Source organism: Megalobrama amblycephala, linkage group LG16, assembly GCF_018812025.1.
Source record: "Megalobrama amblycephala isolate DHTTF-2021 linkage group LG16, ASM1881202v1, whole genome shotgun sequence".
Classification (NCBI taxonomy): Eukaryota; Metazoa; Chordata; class Actinopteri; order Cypriniformes; family Xenocyprididae; genus Megalobrama; species Megalobrama amblycephala.
The window spans coordinates 18,412,458-18,431,910 of NC_063059.1; the positions used below are offsets into that span (position 1 = coordinate 18,412,458).

At 35.2% G+C, this 19,453-nt stretch overlaps 2 protein-coding genes and 1 non-coding gene across 4 annotated transcripts; 1 reads left to right on the forward strand and 2 right to left on the reverse strand.

Annotated features, from left to right (window-relative positions):
- Window positions 1–276: 276 nt before the first annotated feature.
- efhd1 (EF-hand domain family, member D1) lies at window positions 277–15,528 on the reverse strand. The gene is made up of 4 exons (XM_048161333.1): window positions 15,170–15,528; window positions 5,904–6,051; window positions 2,090–2,224; window positions 277–1,028 (listed from the first exon to the last, which is right to left on the reverse strand). The coding sequence occupies exons 1-4, from the start codon at window positions 15,463–15,465 to the stop codon at window positions 894–896; spliced, it is 714 nt and encodes a 237-aa protein (XP_048017290.1). The 5' UTR covers window positions 15,466–15,528; the 3' UTR covers window positions 277–893.
- A 220-nt stretch (window positions 15,529–15,748) lies between these two features.
- Window positions 15,749–15,820, reverse strand: trnag-ucc. The gene has a single exon. It is a non-coding gene; the product is annotated as a tRNA-Gly (tRNA).
- An 855-nt stretch (window positions 15,821–16,675) lies between these two features.
- Window positions 16,676–18,602, forward strand: LOC125249384. 2 transcript variants are annotated; one of them, XM_048161670.1, is made up of 5 exons: window positions 16,676–17,542; window positions 17,626–17,697; window positions 17,822–17,863; window positions 18,011–18,033; window positions 18,351–18,602. In XM_048161670.1, exons 1-5 carry the CDS (start codon window positions 16,816–16,818, stop codon window positions 18,576–18,578), a joined length of 1,092 nt encoding a protein of 363 aa, XP_048017627.1. In that variant the 5' UTR covers window positions 16,676–16,815; the 3' UTR covers window positions 18,579–18,602. The 2 variants fall into 2 exon arrangements, with proteins under 2 accessions (XP_048017627.1, XP_048017628.1); XM_048161671.1 differs by lacking the exon at window positions 18,011–18,033 and having other exon boundaries at window positions 16,682–17,542; window positions 18,351–18,599.
- Window positions 18,603–19,453: the final 851 nt, after the last annotated feature.

Here is a 19,453-nt window from a genome sequence, read left to right on the forward strand (position 1 = left end):
TGTGGTTGTGTTTTTTTTTATTCTTACAGAACATTTTATGCCTTTTATCCTTTAATACTAAACATTTTACGCCTCATTACCAATAAATCTTAATTAAATGTAACTTATTTCAGCAAAATACTTTATTGTGCTTGTTTTGTTGGCCCATTCCAGTGCTGCCACCTACTGGCATACACTAGACGCTTCAGACAGAATAAATGTCACATATATATAACAACAATTATTCCATTTTGCACATATGGAATAAAACAGACACATAAAGCAGCTACAAAAATATATTTTTAAAAAATACAGTGATTTAATAGGATTTATGTAATTGGCAAAAACAAACGAGTAACAGGTAGATATTATGAACATCTGATCAAACACAATTTACTAAAACTTAACAACAAACTTATATTTAGGTGACAAATATGTAGAAAAAAAAAAGCATGATTCAAATCTATAAAAAATAAACATATTTCTTGACCCTTTGTTTCCACTGTTGGTCATAATCAATATTTAGTCCACGACACCAACTATTTAAAATTATGATTAACATTTTACAATAAACTTCTTGTTTCTAAAAATATATAGTTGCTTAGATGATTAAAATAGAAGCACAATCTAGTCTATTAGAGTTTATTCTGTTTAAGTCCTACATTACAAGTCTCCTGAAATTTCACTCGCTTCATCCGTCACCAGTGTAACAAATTCCTCATGCATATTTCAGGATAGCTGTAAGCGACTCATAACGCTAATGCTACTTGTTCAGTGTTACGCTGTGGTTTTGATTACACATAGGTGTGAGGTACAAGAAGCAGTGTTTGAGCATGCGTGTTTGTGCTTGTGTGCGAGTCAAATGTGCTCTTTAAAAGGCATAAATCTGCTAAACTGTAGTGTGTGCATGTGCTTTATGAACAGAATGTGGACTGCAGCTCTTTAAATGCAGCACGCCGTTGTTTTCTTTCAAGTTCCACCCTCTTCTTCTCTTCTTGTTCCTCTCGTATCTCCGCCTCAAACTTACTACGCACAGACAGAGCCTGAACCTACCACAAACACATCAATAAAACATATTTGAATTATTTGTCTCCATAAAAATAAATGCATTACTATTGCTGTAATCCTGTTAAAAGACTTTAAAATCAGTTAAATGGCAATTGTGTAGTGCAGGCTTATTCTTTTGGGGTTTTAATAATTTTTTAGTTGTGTCCCAAACCTGAAGCTGACAAATTAAAACTAAAAATATTACAAAAATTCATGAACTGAAATGAAGTTTAAATAAAAATATATGAAAGACAAACTAAAAACTAAATGAGAAGTGCTGCCTTGGGAATTAACTGAAATTAATAAGTTTAAAATACTAAAATTACTGAAACTAAAACTAAAATGAATATTAATTAAAGCTAAATAGAAATATATTTAAAAAACAGATGAAAATAACAAAAGTACATGAGAAAATTACTAAAACTTAAACTAAAATAAAAATGAAAACTGAAAATATAAAAATAAAAGCTAATTTAAAAATATTAATGAATACTATAATAGTACACAAAAATCACTACAATAATTATGAGAAATGCAAATGCTTAATAAAGAAAATATATTAGAATTAATATAATATAATAAATGTACATATAATATAAATATATAGAATATAAATATATAGTATTAAAACATAACAATAAAAATAATAATATATATAATATAATAAAGTATACATAATAACATTAAAATATAACAATAAAAATTAAAAAGTACACTGAAATGTAATGTAAAATTTAACTAAAAATTGAATGTGAACATGTAATAACATTGCACAAATTTTCCATTATATTTAATACAATAAACAATAATATTTTAAAAGGTTAAAATATTGAAATACCTGAATGTTTTAAGTAAAAAAATTAGGATATAGGGATTCAATTGTCAAAAATATTCCTCTGTAACATTACTGATGTGTTCTTTGTAGATGCCAGCCTGCACTTACATTATATGACCACAAGGGGGAGACTAAAGCAAAAAAAACTTTTTCTGAAGCACGTGGGAGTAGTGCTTTTCCATGCATCAAAACTCTCTTTCACATGAAAAGATATAAAAACCCACAAACCTTGGCCTCAAAGAAGTCCCTCGCTCCAAGAACGCCTTCAGTCGAGACGTCGATCTCCGAAAGTCGAGCCAGAGCCATCAGCCCGCTCTCTTCCTGCAACTCACCTGCTGCGGCCCTCCGGAAGATCAGCAGGAACTGACACAGAGATTGTGAGATTTGAATAACAGAGAAGTTTCAATAGCTTTAAAGGTTATCAGCACTTCATGTCAGGGTGCATTTCTATGCAATTCTAAAAATAAATACAAAAGCATCTGACATCATTGGCATGTCAGCACATAAACTAAATGTTCAGCTGTTTTTATTTCACACTGAAAGGCACTGCAGATATTTCCCTTTAAATTATATGCAGTATATACTGAAGAGACCTTTTTATTTAATTGATCTTTAGATCATATCCAAACATAACTGATTTCATTGAGGGGAAGGGGAGGTCAAAAGAATGACCTTATATCGGGTTCCCCCCTTTTGCTGCACAATCTTTGTGTGTGTGTGTGTGTGTGTGTGTGTGTGTGTGTGTGTGTGTGTGTGTGTGTGTGTATGTAATCTTATCCATGTGGAATGTCTGTCCAATCACAAGAGTCAGAGCAGCATCTGACACACAACAGACTCACTGTACTTAAGACACAGCTGCACTATCACCTGTTTGTCTGTGTGTGTGTGTGTGTGTGTGTGTGTGTGTGTGTGTGTGTGTGTGTGTGTGTGTGTGTGTGTGTGTGTGTGTGTGAATATGACATCCCCATAAGTTCAAAAAAATCAAAAAAAAAATCAAAATGGGACTAAATAAAGTCTTAGGTAAGGGGTTTTCAATATTTTAGATACCACAGGCCCCAAATGTGAGCATCCTCATGTGAAAATGTGTTCTGGGGTTTTATGACCCTTTAAAACTTTTCAAAACACCAAATTTATACACTGAAAAAATAAAATTAACATTAGTATCTATAAAGTAACATATATATTTGTTCTATTCATTATAGTAATGGACAGTTAAATATATTATTTATATATTTGTTTATTTAATTTTACTTAATTTTAAGTTAATGTATTTATATTAATCATTTATTTATTTATTTTAATCCAATATAATATTTGTATAATATTTAATAGATTAATAACTGACTATTTTTTTATTTTAATCACATTTATATTCATTTATTTATTTTAAATGATTTTATGCAATTATTTATTTTAATCTAATTTATTTATGTGCTTATTTATTTTAATCTTCTTTATTTATATATAGTTTTTCTCTAGACTTTTCCACGGACCCCGTCACTCCATTGCAGCCCTGTTTTAGGTCACTTTTACAAAACTCAGAAGGTGTATTTGTCGATTAGGATTAGCCTGTAGCAATTCTAATTAGCTTAAACTAATTAGTTTCTGATGTGTAATATTAGATCAGTGCCGTACAGTAGGTCTTAATATATAGGCTTTCTGTTTCATTAATGTTAACCAAACAATTGTGGTATCATGGGAAAAAAAGTTTTATATTTATATTTATTTTATATTCATTGCAACTCATTTTGCCAGCACGGGTCATATATATATATATATATATATATATATATATATATATATATATATATATATATATATATATATATATATATATATTTTTTTTTTTTTTAGGTAATTACTTAAATTAACTTTCAACCACTTCCAGAGGTAGTCGAAAAAGCATTAGTCCGGATTGCTTTCGTAGTGTAGGTCGAATGCTTTCAAACAGCGCAAAAGACCGCTTTCTCTCCGCCTACTGACCTAATGCGTAAACATTATTGGAAGTGTGCTAGCCAAATGAGATTATGGGCCTTATTTTAATAATCTAAGCGCATGGTCTAAAGCGCATGGCTCAGGTGCACTTAGGGCGTGTCCAAATCCACTTTTGCTAGTTTAACGACGAGAATAATGGTCTAAAACGGTTGTCCCTATTCTCTTAATGAGTCATGGGTGTGTTTTTGGCATAATGCGCAATAAACCAATCAGAGTCTCATCTCCCATTTCCTTTAAAAGCCAGTTGCACTCGCTATTTATATGGCGAAATTTGAAAGCGGAAAAACTGAATGCTTCTCTAACGAGGAAACGGACCATCTACGTGACAAGCCGAATTCCACCAAAGCATTTATCTTTATGTACACAATTATAATCTTTTACATTGTAATCCTTTTATTTTTAATATGTGGCATGCTTGTGTGCTGCTGTGCATCCCTGTGTGCGTAATAAGCAGAGTGTACGTGCATTGTCCATCCGCATATAGGGGCATATTACTAATATGCCCTTTAAATAACAAAACAAATATTGCTCTATTGAATATTGTGCAGATTATTTCAGTTGCCTCAAAATAGCAACACGCCAACAATGCCCCTGAACACACCTCGTCTCCAGACCAGCACGCCCATGGGCGCACAAATGGGTGCAAATGCATTTGCTATTTAAACAACGTGGCGCAGGAAGTGAAAATGATAACTGCGTCAGGCTGAAACTAGCAAAAATTATTTGCGTCACGCCTGCCGCCACATTGCACCGGTTGTATGATGGGGCCCTTAAACTTTGTGGATTGAAGACCCAAGTTTGGTTCGAAGACGAAAAATGTACCAAGCACAATGTTCTCTAACCATTCCTGATTTCTAACACACACTCACAGTGTTGGGAGTGGTCTTGTGGCTTTCAGAGCAGAAACAAAAGCTGATGCTGTCCATATGTATTGCGTTGTCTTCTTTCGTGTTCATATGTAAATTGCCTGAGCTTATTTCGTCCATTACATAAAAAAAGATCTGAAAAAGCCTATAGATTTAACCTGCGCTTCCACCGCAGGAACTTCCCCCAGGAACTAGGGACTTTGGAGTGGTACTCGGTGTGTTTCGACAGCAGGAACCAGGGTCTAAATGAAGTTCCAGGTAAAAATTCCCTTCCTCAGAAAGTACCTGCTCACTAGGTAGTACTTTTCCAAAGTTCAGAAACTTTCAGTGGTGGGACTTGGGCGCTGAACATGCTGATTGGTTGAGTTCATGCAGCATTTTGATTGGTTGACTCCACGCAACATTTTATTTCAACCACCATTTTTAAAAGTCTGTTGTGGTTTGTGCAGTAAGAGTTGTTTGCTATTCGAATCAGCAATGACGTTTAAATAAAAAAATTACAGATGGACCGATGATAAGGTTTAGGCTTTATTAAGCGAAATCCAGCTGGAACTGGAAATTTTCGCGCAATCCTACGTCACCGACTTAATCTTCACAGTACTTTAGATTGCGATGGAAATGCAGACAGCAACAGGTCTGGGGATAAAAAGTTCCTGAGAATAAAGTTCCTGGAACAAATTGTAATTTCGGTGGAAAAGCAGCTTTCTCCACCCACAGACCCTCCCCTCGAAGAAACACCAGGTATAAACGGGAATGTGTCTCCCTCATATACTTGTGATCCGATCGAACAAAACGACACCAAGTTTACCAGGTGTAAAAAGGGCCTATGATATTCTGATTGTGACATGTGTTTGGCCCCTTTTCCATGTAAGTCTATAGGATTGTTTTGGCCCATTTTATTACCCTCCATGTGAAAATTGATTAAGGTGATTAAATCTGATTGCAATTTAAATGTGAAGCCACATCAGAGCTGCATTCAGAGATAAAACAAGTCTGAGATGTTATCTCTTACACACCTCACAGACCTCTGTTGTGATAGGATCATTTGAGTATAGGAGAGTCTAAAGTGGTTTCCACGGAGGGTAATCTCTGAAAAGATTTAATCACTAGATTAAATCAGTCATCAGGGATGATGATAGACCCAACAAAGCTGTAAGCATGAAAAAGACATGCATACATACCTCTCTGTAGCTGAGTTTGCCGTCATAATCTTCATCCACCTCCTTGATCATGTTCTTTAACCCCAGATGAGTCTGTGGAGCTCCAAGTTTCTCCATCATCAGCTTCAACTCCATCAGATCGATGAAGCCATCTTTACCAGAGTCAAATCTACACACAAATACATATACAAACAGCATTATTAATTACACACATTTTATACTGTTTTTCCATTATGACAACAATTCATCTCACCATTATTGGTAAATAACAATCAGTTTTGATCTCTTCATTATTTAAACATGTTATATGGCTATATAAGACCTGGGGCCAGTTGTATAAACTTAAAGGTCCCGTTCTTCGTGATCCCATGTTTCAAACTTTAGTTAGTGTGTAATGTTGTTGTTAGAGTATAAATAAAATCTGTAAAATTTTAAAGCTCAAAGTTCAATGCCAAGCGAGATATTTTATTTAACAGAAGTCGCCTACATCGAACGGCCAGTTTGGACTACATCCCTCTACTTCCTTCTTTAATGACGTCACTAAAACTGTTTTTTGACTAACCTCGCCCACAGGAATACACAAGAGTTGCGTTTGTAGAGTGTGTTTGTCGCCATGTCGTCGAAACGCTGTTATTTTCATCCCGCAGTCCAATCACCGGGTCTGATTCCGGCTCAAATTGATAGGGTAAAATTAAAGACATATTTACAATAACACTGAGCGCATGCATCTCCACGTTATGGTAAGAGGCGTGACCTTTCCGGGCAAGGTTCGCTAAGCTGCTGTCGAATCACAACACAGGAACCGCTGGCACAATCAGAACTCGTTACGTATTTCTGAAGGAGGGACTTCATAGAACAAGGAAGTCATCAGCCCGTTTTTATGACAGTGGAAACAGCGGTATACAGATAAGTAAATTATGTGAAAAATACTGTGTTTTTTTACACGCGAAACATGAACACATGTTATATTGCACACTATAAACACAATCAAAGCTTCAAAAAAAACACGAAAAACGGGACCTTTAAGTCACTATATTAAGACTGTGTCTTAAGAATTAGGTTGACCAACTTGCAGTTAACCAAGGGGTAATCAATGTTATTTTTCCAATTCAAATGACACCAATCTACCTTTTTATGTAACGGACTTGAAAAAATTAGGACCACTCTTCAAGAAAAACATTAGTGTCTTAACTTTTAAGACTAGTCTAAGTGGTTTATGCAACCGGCCCCTGTAATATATAGCGCAAAAGTCATAAGGACTGTTTTTAGATCTGAGTCATATGAGTAATATGGACTCTTTTATTTTCAGAACGACACCTATGTAAGAGCTCATTCTGTGGTCGCGTGAAAAAGGACGTGGCAACTGGCCACTTGGTGGCGCTATAACAGGAAAAAAACACAAAAACGGTTATAACTACTTTACCGTTAGTCCGATCGACTTGAAAATTGCCGTGCAGTGTCTTCGCCCAAGGGGCCACGACTGTTTATGAGGACATTGACGCATCTCGAAAAACGTGTCCACCGTCGGCCACATAATCTCACCATTATTGGTAAATAACAATGAGCAGTTAAACTTATCAGTTAAACTTCAGTTTGGATCTCTTCATTACTTAAACTTGTTATATGGCTTCATAAGACCTGTAATATATCACAAAAGTTTGTATGGTGTTTTTTCTTGTTGTTGTTTTTGGAGAAAAGTTCTGCATTACAAATTTAGAACAACTTCACCAGTAAAATGCAAAAGATTTCTATTTCAGATATGCTATTCTTTTGAACAGTTTTAAACATTAATAATATTAATAATCAGAAATGTTTCTTGAGCATCAAATCATCATTTTAGAATGATTTCTGAAGGATCATGTGACACTGAAGACTGGATTAATGATGCTGAAAATTCAGCAGGAATAAATTCCATTTTAAATACATTCAAACATTTCACAATAACACTGTTTCTGTATTTTTGATCAAATGAATGCAGCTTTGGGGAGCATAAAAGACTTCTTTCAAAAACCTTAAAAATCTTCTCAACCCCAAACATTTGGACTGTTATCAGTGCTAACTGCATTCTAGCATCATATGGATCATATCAAGCTACTACTGACACTTAGAAGTGCCTGTTGACATGAGATTTATACAGCCGCAGCAGAGGGAGGGCAGCAGAACAGCAGGTGGAGAGTGAAGGCAGAAACAGCAGGAAAAAGAGATTCTAACGGAGGAGAGTATTTATAGAGTCTCACCCAGCTGTTGCCACACCAACCAGCAGGATCGCATGTGTGTGCAGGAGAGAGAGAGAGTGTTTGTCTTGAACATTGTGTGAAAGTGGAGAGGCTGAGATTGAAGGAGTGGGCACGTGTTTCTATTTTGGTTTGAGTGATGCTTTTAGAAAGAACAGGCTCATGGTGGCAGAAAAGTACAGGTGAGCATCGTCTCATCTCTACTTCTCTCCCTCTCTACATAGGAAAGAAAATCATGAATGAGATGCCATTTTATTCTCCTAGACAGCAAAATGGAGTAAGTTTCATGCGTCCTGGATTTTCCTCCTTAAAAAAAAAAAAAAAAAAAAAAAAATCACAATAACTTTACGATTGTTAGAAGTGATATCATTGACATTTCAAACTGAAATCAAGTCAAATGTCATTATGAACTAATTTCTCTGAAAATCTTCAGAGACTTAATTATCTTATACTTTACAATATGGTTCCATTTGTTAACATTAGTTAACTGCATCTATGCACTGTATATAGTTTACATGAACAAATAGTTAAAAATACTTCTGTCATGACAACTATCAGATTGTCATATCTATTACCATGCCAAACAATGTTGATATGTTTGGTCTTGGCGGAATAGATCTGCTACGCTGCTGCTGTTGGTTCATGCTGCTGCTGTTGCTGCAGAGCAAATATTGGACTTGCTACTGCCAAAAAATACAAAACATGCTGCTGTGAGCAATTAAGACATGCTGCTGCTGTACAATATAGTGTACACATGAATTATCCATAGCAGATCTAACTGATCAAACTGCCAGAGTCACGCCCCCAGTGGTGAACCATTGAAATTTCGAAACACTTATAATGTAACAAAGCCTCGTTTACTGAAATCACGTGACTTTGGCAGTTTGAAACACACTGATTCGAAACAAAAGATTCGTAAAGCTTCATGAAGCAGTGTTTTGAAATCGCCCATCATTAGATATTGTTGATTAAAGTCATTATTTTGTTTAGTTTTTTTGGTGCAAAAAGTATTCTCATCGCTTCATAGCATTAAGGTTGAACCCCTGTAGTCACATGACCAGTCTTAAGTAGCTTTCTGTGCATAGAAAGTGTTAATTATCTTGCTGTCTATGCAGGCCTCACCGAGCCATTGGATTTTATCAAATAATATCTTAATTTGAGTTCTGAAGATGAGCAAAGGTCTTGTGGGTATACAACGACATGAGTAATTAATGACATAATTTTCATTTTTGGGTGAACTAAACCTTTAAAAATAAAGTTTCTATATTGGCATCCACAAAGCCTTAGCAATGCACAAAAAGTTCTTTATAAAAATTCCTTTATTATTAAGATGTTCTTAAAGGTGGGTTAAGTCATTTTTCAAAAACATTGTTTGGAAGTTAGTCAGGCCGACACTAACAACAAACGTGTTACAAATCAGCATTAGGGGCGTATGACAGTCAAGGAGAGAGAACGAGCAAGAGGTTTGAAGAAAAACTGCAGAAAGAGAGATGATGAGACACAATATAAAAGAGCTAAAAAGAATATTCACCTGGAATGAAGGTTTATGACAGGGAAAGCGCTTTAGGACCCACGTTAATATTAGAAAAGCTTTCCAGTGCTGGAGAGAGCTAAGTGGGAAGGCCTGAAAACAGATGTGGAGGCTGCTTTGATTGCGCTTCACATGTAACACGATTTTGAGTGTCACTGATTGTCTGAGGCTGCTGTGATGTTGGCGACTAAGAACAAACACTTGTTTGTATCTTGTGTACTGTACGTTAATGTTTTGTGCTTTCTTATCATTCGTTCATCATCTGCGTGTCAGCTGTGATAAACAGACATCTACTCTCGCATTGCGTGTGTAACAGTGGCCAGATAGTGAGAGTTGTGCAGGTAAACCACTGCACACTGACAACCGCTAGAGAATGAGGCATCATTGTTAGTGCTCTCGCCTATCGGGGTTCGAGACCGACTCAGAGCAGGGTTGTTAGGATTGAAAGGTGAGTTTTGGAGGCAGAGCAATGAAGAGAGGGGTGGGTTTGTTTGGGTTGATTTCAAATATCAGCAATGTCTAACAGCGTTTAAAAAAAAAAAAAAAAAAAATAGCTTGCACCTTTAAAGGTGCCCTCGAATGAAAAATTTAATTTATCTTGGCAAAGTCAAATAACAAGAGTTCAGTACATGGAAATGACATACAGTGAGTTTCAAACTCCATTGTTTCCTCCTTCTTATATAAATCTCATTTGTTTAAAAGACCTCCGAAGAACAGGCGAATCTCAACATAACACCGACTGTTACGTAACAGTCGGGGTGTACGCCCCAATATTTGCATATGCCAGCTTATGTTCCCAACATTATGAAAGGCATTTAGACAAGGGCAGCCAGTAACGTCTGGATCTGCACAGGTGAATCAACAGACTAGGTAAGCAAGCAAGAGCAATAAGCGAAAAATGGCAGATGGAGCAATAATAACTGACATGATCCATGATATCATGATATTTTTAGTGATATTTGTGAATTGTCTTTCTAAATGTTTCGTTAGCATGTTGCTAATGTACTGTTAAATGTGGTTAAAGTTACCATCGTTTCTTTCTGTATTCACGGAGACAAGAGCCATTGCCATTTTCATTATTAAACATTTGCAGTCTGTATAATTCATAAACACAACTTCATTCTTTATAAATCTCTCCAACAGTGTAGCATTAGCCCGTTAGCCACGGATCACAGCCTCAAATTCATTCAGAATCAAATGTAAACAATATAACAGTATACAATACTCACATAATCCGCCGCATGCATGACGAACACTTTGTAAAGATCCATTTGAGGGTTATATTAGCTGTGTAAACTTTGTTTATGCACTGTTCAAGGCAAGCGCGAGCTCCGTGGGCGTGGAGCACGAGAATTAAAGGGCCAGTAGCCCTGAATCGGCTCATTTATAATGATGCTCCAAAATAGGCAGTTAAAAAAAATGAATTTAAAAAAATCTATGGTATTTTGAGCTGAAACTTCACAGACACATTCAGGGGACACCTTAGACTTATATTACATCTTTTTAAAAAAAAAGTTCTAGGGCACCTTTAAGAAAAAACACAAGAACTGTTTGGAAACTTTATTTTTAAGAGTGCATTAAAATAAAAAGTGGTATCTTATACATTTATTTAACGGACTTGAGAGCTAACATCCCAGCTAACAAGAAATGCTCTCAGAGCTTTGGCCTATGTTCTGGCAAGGTTTTCTCAAAGTTATGAACAAACGTTCTAATAGTAACATTAATAGAATGATTATTAAAGACAATGTTCAATGTTCTCAAAGAGTTAGCACAAAAAAGTTATTTATACATCGTTCATGGAACTTCTACGTGTTAGTTCGTCTAACATTTTTAAATATTACGACTTGTTTTCAGAATGTTCAGAGAATATTCAGAATCACGTTCCACACTGCAAAATGATCAAATGTTCCCTTATTGTTTGTATAACCCCCCCCAAAAAAAAACATTTTTCAAACATTTTAAAAATCCAGATGTTTTGAACTTTCATAATTTTAGCAGAACATTAGCAAAATGTTCTTAGAACATACTGTATGTTTGTTAACTGGGTCAATAAATATCTAATGTTAACTAAATACTGTAACAAATTTATTCTTAGTTAATGTTAGTTAATGCCTTAAATAACGTTAACTAAAGAACCTTATTGTAGTGCTATCTGAGTTGCAATCCACATTCATTTTAGAGCTCTATACTATTACATTACTCTATGTATCTCTCACATGTTTTCATTTTCCTACAGTGTTTTAGAGAGAAACGTCTGAGATGATGTGAATGTTTATCAGGCTGTTTCATATTGTTGCTCTGAATTACTGTCTAATCTTGTCTCCTTCACACATTGTTTCTGAAAGGTCATTAACAGCTCAACCTTCATCATTAAAGTACTGCATAAGAGCCCTTCAATTTAACCATTTCATGCAATATCCTCACTTTCTTTCTTTGCTGGATGTTGTTTTAACAGCCCCCACCAAGACATGCTTACACTTGCCTGCCCTGATTAATAAGACAACTGGGAATCTGCTGACCAGAGGACAGCAACTGCTTTCAGCAACTGGCAGCACACACTCCTACACACACAGCTCAAAAATGTGTGTGGATGCATGAAAACACAAACTGCCCTGACGTAATTGCGGGTGCTTCGCATGTGTTTGTGTGTGGACGTTTTCTTTGTCCTCTCTGGTTTCCTGCTGTGGTATTTATAGATGCCAAGGCTCGGGGCAGAGATTCAACTATAAAGCCTGGCATTCAGAGTGCTGCAGTCCACTAACAGGGCTCAGGCTGATCCTGGAACTGTTGCTAACTGCAGATGTGCCTAGAACTGTCATTATGAACCACTTGAAGCAGGTCAGGGTTAACAAGACTGACCTGGTGTATGAGAGAGAGAGAGAGAGAGAGAGAGAGAGAGAGAGAGAGAAAGAGAGAATAACAAACAGAAAGCGGAGGATGAGATTGGCATGTTGGTCCTGTCGCCTGCATGCCTGCCACATTCCAGGTCAGCACCCCTCCCTGTGCTAAAGTGGCACGGATGGAGAGGATGAAAAAATATGCACACTTACACAAAGAAATAATACATCACATACACTACTGTTCAAATGTTTGGGGATGGTAATATTTTTTATGTTTTTTTTTTGTTGTTGTCTATTTAGACTGCATTTATTTGATTAAAAATTCAGTAAAAACAGTAATATTGTGAAATATTATTATGATTTTATTTAACCGTTTTCTATTTGGAAATGTAATTTATCCCTGAGATGGTAAAGCTGTATTTTCAGCATCATTACTCCAGTCTTCAGTGTCACATGATCTTTCAGAAATCATTCTAATATGATGATTTGCTGCGCAAGAAACATTTATTACTATTATCAATGTTGAAAACAGCTGTGCTGCTTTGTATTTTTGTGGAAACTGTGATCAATTTATTCAGGATTCTTTGATGAAGATAAGCATTTTTTGGAAACATTTTAAGTGTTTTTATAACATTATTATTTACTGTCACTTTTGATTAAATCAATTTAATTTGTCCTCGCTGATCGATTTCTTAAAAAAATCCTTTTGAACCATAGTGTGTATGAGTATATGTGTGTGTGTATATATATATATATATATATATATATATATATATATATATATATATGGTACATAAACACCAATTACTACGGAAAGTTGTTTCCAACCATAGAATGAATAACATTAAAAAGATGTGACTTTTTAATCTCACAATTCTGGCTTTTTTTTCTTACATTAATGAGATAAACTTGCAATTGTGTGTTATAAAGTCAGAATTGCAAAATATAAACTCTCAATTCTGAGAAAAAGTTAGAATTGTGAGATAAAAAGTCACAATTACCTTATTTATTTTTTTATTTTCAGTGACGGAAACAAGCTTCCATAAATTACAAAGCAGTCAAAGTTTGATTTGAAAGCTCATAGAGACTCTATCTATCTATCTATCTATCTATCTATCTATCTATCTATCTATCTATCTATCTATCTATCTATCTATCTATCTATCTATCTATCTATCCCACTGTGCTAATTCATAAGTAGGTGTGAGTTGTGTTTATGAATGTGTTAACTCTGCTGTATCTTGCTTTGACCCATTTTCCTCTTATACATGACATCTTTTTTCATCTCTCGTGAAACTGGGCTGAACTGATCTGAAGTGGGCCAGAGTACGCACTTCTTAAACAGACACACCTTGCAGTCCTGACGTAACCTAGTCCTATGGGACATCCACGCTTTGTTATCATTGTTTTACACACTACACACTTGTTGGTTTTCTTTAACACAATATACAATCTAACAGTCTCGACTGAACCTCACAGTTAATGAAGCTTCTAGTGCAAAATTCTGAATCTTTATGTACAATAAATCATCTTCATGATCTCACAGTTACGGTAAGGCAAAATTAACTTTGGGATCATCCTTATATGTGCATATTTCTGGCAAAATCATGATCCAGAAGCAGAAGTTGACATGCAGAAACAAAGTCTTTGAGGTAAACGCACATCCCAGGATTCTCCTCACATCAAACACTGGATGAATAGTTTGCTATTTGTTATTGTTTGGTTTTGTTGCACTACTAGAGATACGGTTCTGAATTTGATGTGATTGAATAAAAATATCCAATAATATGATGAAAATGAATGATAGGAATTTATTTTCAACTTTAATGCATTGAAAACCAGAGACTCTCTCATCATAGAATCCTCCAAGTCCCCGTAAACACACGCACAAACAGACAAAGATGGCATTGTTGCTCACGGAGTGGGTTCCATGGGGACGTGGAGTTTGTGAGTGGACCCTTGTGCTGAAATAATGAGGGAAATCAGGACAATGGCTGTTCAGAGAGAGACCCCAGAGAAAAACATTATTTTGGCACTGTATGAGGATGCTCAGAGAGAGAATTCTTGTTAATTGAATGTGAGCTTCAGAATGTTTATTTCTTGTTTTTTAAATAATATTCTATTATTTTACTTATTTTGTTAGTGTTTTTGTAATACAAATGCCACTAAAGCGAGATAAAGAGAGATAATTCTTTTTAAATTGTTTAATGTTACATTCATAACTATTAATTTTTGTTAATTCATATTAATTTTATTCCATGCATAGATTTTTTTTACTATGCAAATACTATCTGTTTAATTTACACTATTTTATTTTATGTTACTATTTCATTTTATACTATTTAGAAATACAATTATGTCACTAAAGCACAGTAAACTAGAATATAAATTTAATAAGATGATTTAGAAAATAACTAATCAAGAAAATGATAAACAAAAAATCAAGAATGATCAATCAGGGATTTAATTTGAGTGATGTATCGACATTCCTGCTCTAAGAACACAATGATCCCAAAACACACACTCTCTCTCTCTCTCTCTCTCTGTCGCACACAAACTTCACTCTTGTTATTGCCTACCTAATGTCCAGTACATCCATACCTTGATTCACCTTACTAAATCTTAATATAGATAAATATATTTAATAGCGGTTGAGTTTTAGAGTGGCGCTGATGAACTGACCTCTTGAACATTGTCTCCATGTCTTTGATCTGTTTGCGGGAGAACTCTTTAAACTCGGTGTAGGGATTGAAAACCTTCATCTGTTTGGGTTTCGCCGTGCCGTCGTGGATGTCCAGCCTGCGGTTGAGTTTTTCCGTCAGTTCAGAGGTGGCGTCGCCGTTCACGGCAGTGGCAGGTTTCACCGGCGGCGGATCCTCCTCGCCCGCTCCTGTTTGCACCGGTGAGCCGGATTTGGTGTCACGCTGCTCGGTGTCCAGCCTGCGCTGCAGCTTCCGTGCGAGCTCCTCAGATGACATTGCGGACTATGATGCTCTGCCTCACACGATGAGCTGTTTCTGAACACTAGTCTGGAGTTGGGAGAGAGGCGGGGCTGCAGATAGTCTCTTTAAACGTGATCATTCAAGCCCAGGGGGATTCAGAACAGTGTAGAAAGTAAAGCTGTTTGTACAGGCGCGTCTGTTAATAGAGCTCTGAAGAAGCTCTATTAGAAGTTAGGCTACCTTTTTACATAATTTATTTATGTAGCTATTGAAGTTCTAGTATAGAGTGTATAAGATTATAAAAAAAAAAAAAAAATCCTGCGTTGGCCGGGAATCGAACCCGGGTCAACTGCTTGGAAGGCAGCTATGCTCACCACTATACCACCAACGCGTGAATGAGAAACGCTCTCTAGTGACACGGGTCTACAGTCATCATGACGTTCTGCTATTACAGAAAGGGGACTGAATCTTTCACTCACATTTATTTCGGATTTTTGTGTTAAAATTGAGCGAATCTGAAGACTAACAATCGTTTAATGACATTTAAATCAAACGAGAATCGAATGCATCGTACATCAGCATCGACCTGCCGTTTCTGTTGCTTTATAAGCCTAATTGCGCCGCCTAGTGTTCACAACCACCACTGAAATGTCATTTTAAAATACATTAATCTATTAACCCTTCAAAATTACGGAAGCCATCAGAGGCCATGGATTATAATTATATTTTTTCGTGATCACTACTTAATTTTCTTGTGATCTCGAGATAATCTCTGCTCTAAGTTACACAAATGTGCCAATAGGTGGCAGTATAGTACCAAATATAACTTATGGGGTGAGGTCTATTCACCTTACTTACTGTAGTTCAGATTGATTCGGTTAGCAAAATTAAATTGATAAGTAACAGTAAGCCAAACTTAATAGAAAATACAATACATTTTTTTTGAAGTATCTTTATTATATTTAGCACATTTATTTATATATATTTATATTAGCACTTATTTACACAAACATTTCTTTTAATTTGTAATAATATTTCACAATATTACTGTTTCTACTGTATTTTTTGTTAAATAAATGCAGCCTTGGTAAGCATAAGAGACTTCTTTCAAAAACATTACAAAATTATAATGTTTTCAAACTTTTGACAGGTTCTGTAGCCTAAAGTTTATAACACCATAAATATATTATGAATCTCTTATATTTGTTACTTTTGATCAATTTCATGTATCCCTGCTGAATAGACATATTATTTATTTTTAAAAATGTACAAAAATATATTAAAAATAAAAAACAATCTTACTAATGTTTTAATTGTAATATACTATATGCTAATTGTGCTATTTCATTAAGTATTTTAATGTGGTCATGATTTCAGGTCATCAGCATGAAGAAGACTGTCTTTTTTCCCGGGAGAGTTAACGTCTCCTTCAGGAAAGGCCCTTCAGGCCATTTAAGACAGGACCCATCTGAAGAGGCAAAAAGTATTAAAGACAACCCTTCTTTGCAGGACAAGTCAGCACCTCAAAGAGAAGATCTGGTCAAAACCAATGCCCGTTCTGTTGTGTTACACAGAGGAGGGGATGTCTCTGACAAGCAAGAGGTTTTAGGAGAATATGTTCTTCAGTTTGGCAAGTACAAGGGCAAGTCCTTCAGGTGGTTATTGGAGAATGATGTTGGCTACGCTTTGTACCTGTCCAGCAAGGTTGAGGAGGAAGAACAGGCTGGGCAGTTCAACCCAGAAGGTCCTTGCAAGGATAGCCTCATTTTCTTTCTTGAATACTCAAGAAGCTTCAAGGAAATTGAGGATCTTAAACAGTATCTGTCTCAAAGGCCAGATCCAATGCCAGTCTTGTCAGAGCATGACAATATTGTTGCATTTGGAACAAGAGCACAAGATACTTGGAGAAAAATTTGGGAGACCAGGGCTGATGGATATGCTTCCTTTATAATGAGACAGAAATGTGTTCCAGGAAGTAAGATGTATCTGTTGCAGAAGTATCTTTTAAAGCAGCAGCAAAACCAACTGCCCAAAAACCCTCCTCTGTTGCACTCAGCATCATCTTCCACTGCAAGGCCTCTGGTTCCTTCAAGTACTGCCTCTGATCATCCAGGTGAGTTAATAAAATTCATGCATATTTGATTAAAAGTCTCCTGATGCATTAAAGTCTTCTGGTGCATTTGTTTTATGTCATAGTAATGGAGGAGGATGAGGAACTGGAGAAGATGATGTTGAGTCTTTCTCCAACAAAATATCTCACACAGCCGAGTAAGTGAACCAACAATCATTTTCAGTGTCATGTTTTTTATATGTAGCCATGTCTTGTTCTTTATGACATTAAGTTGCACATACTTCAATTAAACTATTCAAATTTTAATGCTTAATTTTTTAGGATCGTCTGCAGCCCCTGGATCCACAGTCTTATCTAAAAGAGGTTATTTTCCACATCAGTTTTGGGGGATTATTCTGTTATCGACAGATTTATCCTCCATTTCTGATTTTAAATGATTTTGTTTGTTGTTTTGGCAGTGTTCTTGCCTGTTCTAAAACACGTTCTTTTGTTCCACTAACTACTTTTAAGGGATAAACATACCAGTGACGAGGGTGAGTGCACTTCATGAATTGTATGCATGCATGCTATTTAATTGAATTTGTTGTCTTTAAGTAAAAATTCTACTTATATTATAACAATTAAATCTGAACATTGTTAGAATTTTCAAACTAGAATCTTTAAATAAATGATGATTGTAGTCACTGTTTTACCAGTTTTTACCATTTTATTTTAAACAAAATAGACAAGACAGTGAAAACATGCACATTCAATGTTTATATATATATATATATATATATATATATATATATATATATATATATATATATATATATATATTAATACATGTCCTTTGTTTTGTTCAATGCAGTTCTGCCTCAGCCTCCACCATCAGTCTCCCATTCTCCCATTCCACCAGCTCCTGTGTACTTCTTCACAGGGTAAAGGCTCTGTACCTACAGCACCTGCACCAACAACCTCCACACAGACCGAGGCCCTTAATATCCCACAATGCAGCTTTGGTGAGCATACGAGACTTCATTCAAAAAACATTCGTAAATTAGAAATGTTTCCAAAACTTTTGTCAGGTATACTGTAAAGTTTGTAACATCATCACAAGCAGTCTCCCATTCTCCCATAATTTTTATTATGATTATTTTATGATATATATTATGATTATTTTAATATGATTTTATTATTATTTATTATTGATTAAGTACGTGTAACTGGTGTGAAAAATGTATTGATTTAATCTGACTTGTTTGTGTTATCTGATTATTTTAATATGGTTTTATTATTATTTATTATTGATTAAGTACGTGTAACTGGTGTGAAAAATGTATTGATTTAATCTGACTTGTTATGATGTTACTTGTTTAAAATGCATATTTGTTGCTGGAAGAATGTGATTGACTTATAGTAACATTTGATTATGTTAGCTATGATGAAAATGTATCGTTTAATGTGTTATTTGGTTTAAATGATGTATAGCCTATCATGACGCTAACTAATTAGCATTGTATGCTTAGTGTGTACCAGAGTGGGAGAAGTTGTCGCCCCGTTGCTCCACTGATTATTTCTCTTAATTACAGGTATGTTCGATCAATCAGTTCTGTTTCAAAAAGAAAAGAGATTTAGTTGACTGATAATGAATGTATATTGTACAGAGAGTGTGTTACGGGAGAGAGAATCGAATTTAATTGTTTATGCTGTCTGTGACGCACTTTGTGCGGCCTGCACATGGTACGGTGCTGATTATATCTCATGTTTTATTCCATTTTTGATGTTTAATGTGTGAAATATGGGTTTATACATACAAATGGTATTATAATTGTTTATATGTTATTATAGGAAGTTATATTGTATAAATATTTTAATTAATGTATATGTTAATAATGTAATATAGATATTGTATTTAATATACTATTGTAATATACTAATTATTTTATATTATACACTACTGTAATATATTTA

Bases quoted from the DNA above. Each gene is read 5' to 3' on its own strand.
- LOC125249384 (XM_048161670.1), top strand. From the start codon at position 16,816: ATGAAGAAGACTGTCTTTTTTCCCGGGAGAGTTAACGTCTCCTTCAGG. The intron at 17,543-17,625 runs GTGAGTTAATAA...TTTATGTCATAG, and splicing joins TACTGCCTCTGATCATCCAG to TAATGGAGGAGGATGAGGAA. The intron at 18,034-18,350 runs GTGAGTGCACTT...TGTTCAATGCAG, and splicing joins TAAACATACCAGTGACGAGG to TTCTGCCTCAGCCTCCACCA.
- efhd1 (XM_048161333.1), bottom strand. From the start codon at position 15,465: ATGTCATCTGAGGAGCTCGCACGGAAGCTGCAGCGCAGGCTGGACACC. The intron at 6,052-15,169 runs GTCAGTTCATCA...ATTTGTGTGTAG, and splicing joins ATGGAGACAATGTTCAAGAG to ATTTGACTCTGGTAAAGATG. The intron at 1,029-2,089 runs GTTTGTGGGTTT...TGTTTGTGGTAG, and splicing joins GGGACTTCTTTGAGGCCAAG to GTTCAGGCTCTGTCTGTGCG.